Here is a 1,835-nt window from a genome sequence, read left to right on the forward strand (position 1 = left end):
GTACAAAAGCACAATGAAAAAGACATTAACTAAAAACAAGAATGAGTGTGACAAGATGGCAGAAAATTAAATACTGTACACATAAAGCAGATCATTTTTTTAAAGGGCTGCAAGGAAAAAGCAGCTGAAGGTGCCCAAGTGGAGAAGATGGAGAACTGGAGGAAGCAGGCATGGAAAATAGATATCCTGTTAGACATCAAATTTAAAAGTCTGCATAGAAGCATCTGATATTGCAAGTGTGCATCTATTTTCATTCATGTGTTCCTTCTTTTCTTCTTGGAGCATGTAAAAGTTTGCTCAAGGTTGTCCTATTTAATTTTTTAAAAAATATCATCTGTTTTACTGCATTGATCATTCTTTTATGGCATCATCATCCCCATCTGGCACAAAATTTCCTCCAATGGGATAGTATGTTGAACTAGTTTGTAGATTGTGTCCTGGTCCTTGGTGGAAGAGTATGTCTGGTAACCTTTCCCCCGAGATTGCTTTCCCAGTTTAGGAGATGTTCATCCAGATTGTCCCATCCAGATCATTAACAAGGGAATGTCACTCTTGCCCGACTTGAAAGGATATATTCCATCTCTTCAAATGGGTGGTTTCATTTTTTTATTTGCTTAATTATTCTTAATTAACAGCATTTACACCTTTGACACTGTTACCTTACCCATCAGGAAGCTCAGCCTTCTCCTTAACAACCTCCTGAGTGCCTCTTTCACCTGATTGTTCCTCAAACAGTAGATTAGAGGGTTGAGAAAAGGTGTACCAGCAGCGTAAAAAACTGTTACCATCTTTGTGATCTCTGAGTGGCTTTCTCCACCTGGAATTAAGTACATCCCTCCTACTGAGCCATAGAAAATGATAGCCACAGTTAGGTGCATTGATATGGTGGAAAACGCCTTCCTACGAGTGCCAGAGGATTTCAAGAGGGTGAAAATTACATTACTATATGATAGCTGAAGAAAAAGGAAATTGCCTAAAAATAGAGTATATTCAACAATTTGGCAGAGAAGAGGAACTTTTCCAAGTGGAGGGCAGGCCAGTGACAGAATTGGACCAGGATCACAGAGAAAATGGTCAATGATGTTAGGTCCACAGAAGGACAATTTGGAGATCCAGATCACTGGAATAATGAAAACCAGAAAACCAAAGACCCAACAAGCAGCCACCAGGCTATAGCAGGACTTTGGGGACATGATCTGTGCATAATGTAATGGGTGGCAAATGGCCAAGTAGCGGTCAAAGGCCATGGCTGAAAGGAAGAAAAATTCAGTAAAGCCAAGGGAGAATAGCATGTAAAACTGGAGAAAACAGGCCTGAAAGGAGATAATTCCATGGGCAGATGCCAAGTCAAAGAGCATACGGGGCACAGTGCTGGTCACATAGCAGATCTCCAACCAAGAGAAGTTGCTCAGTAGGATGTACATGGGCAGCTGGGCCAGGTGGGCATCCAGGGACACCAGAGCAATAACGGTGATGTTCTCAGTTAAAGTGAGCACATAGAGAATGGCGAAAAAAACAAGGAGCATGAATCGCTTCTGTGGCTCCACCAGAAATCCCAGCAAAATGAATTCCTTGACGCAAGTCCCATTGGCCGTCTCCATCTGAAATCAAACAACAAAAGCATTATCATGCATCAGAGGGAGGTACAATATGCCATAATCCTAACTTCCTGTCCTATCACTGGCTAAGCAAGAAGTCCTGGACATACATGTTACATCCAGATTCTTCTGTAGTCTTGGCAATATTCTCTTGACCATCACATGGGGATAATGACCTGGTCCACATGATGGAACAATCCACCGTGAAGAGAACCTTGAAAAAAATGCAGTGATGAA

At 41.7% G+C, this 1,835-nt stretch overlaps 1 protein-coding gene across 1 annotated transcript; it reads right to left on the reverse strand.

The window, feature by feature from the left end:
* Window positions 1-638: 638 nt before the first annotated feature.
* LOC123019475 (olfactory receptor 11H6-like) lies at window positions 639-1,601 on the reverse strand. The gene has a single exon (XM_044422385.1). It carries the CDS (start codon window positions 1,599-1,601, stop codon window positions 639-641), a length of 963 nt encoding a protein of 320 aa, XP_044278320.1.
* Between the last annotated feature and the right edge of the window lie 234 nt (window positions 1,602-1,835).

This window comes from Varanus komodoensis, unplaced genomic scaffold, assembly GCF_004798865.1.
Source record: "Varanus komodoensis strain SLA01 unplaced genomic scaffold, ASM479886v1 scaffold126, whole genome shotgun sequence".
Taxonomy (NCBI): domain Eukaryota; kingdom Metazoa; phylum Chordata; class Lepidosauria; order Squamata; family Varanidae; genus Varanus; species Varanus komodoensis.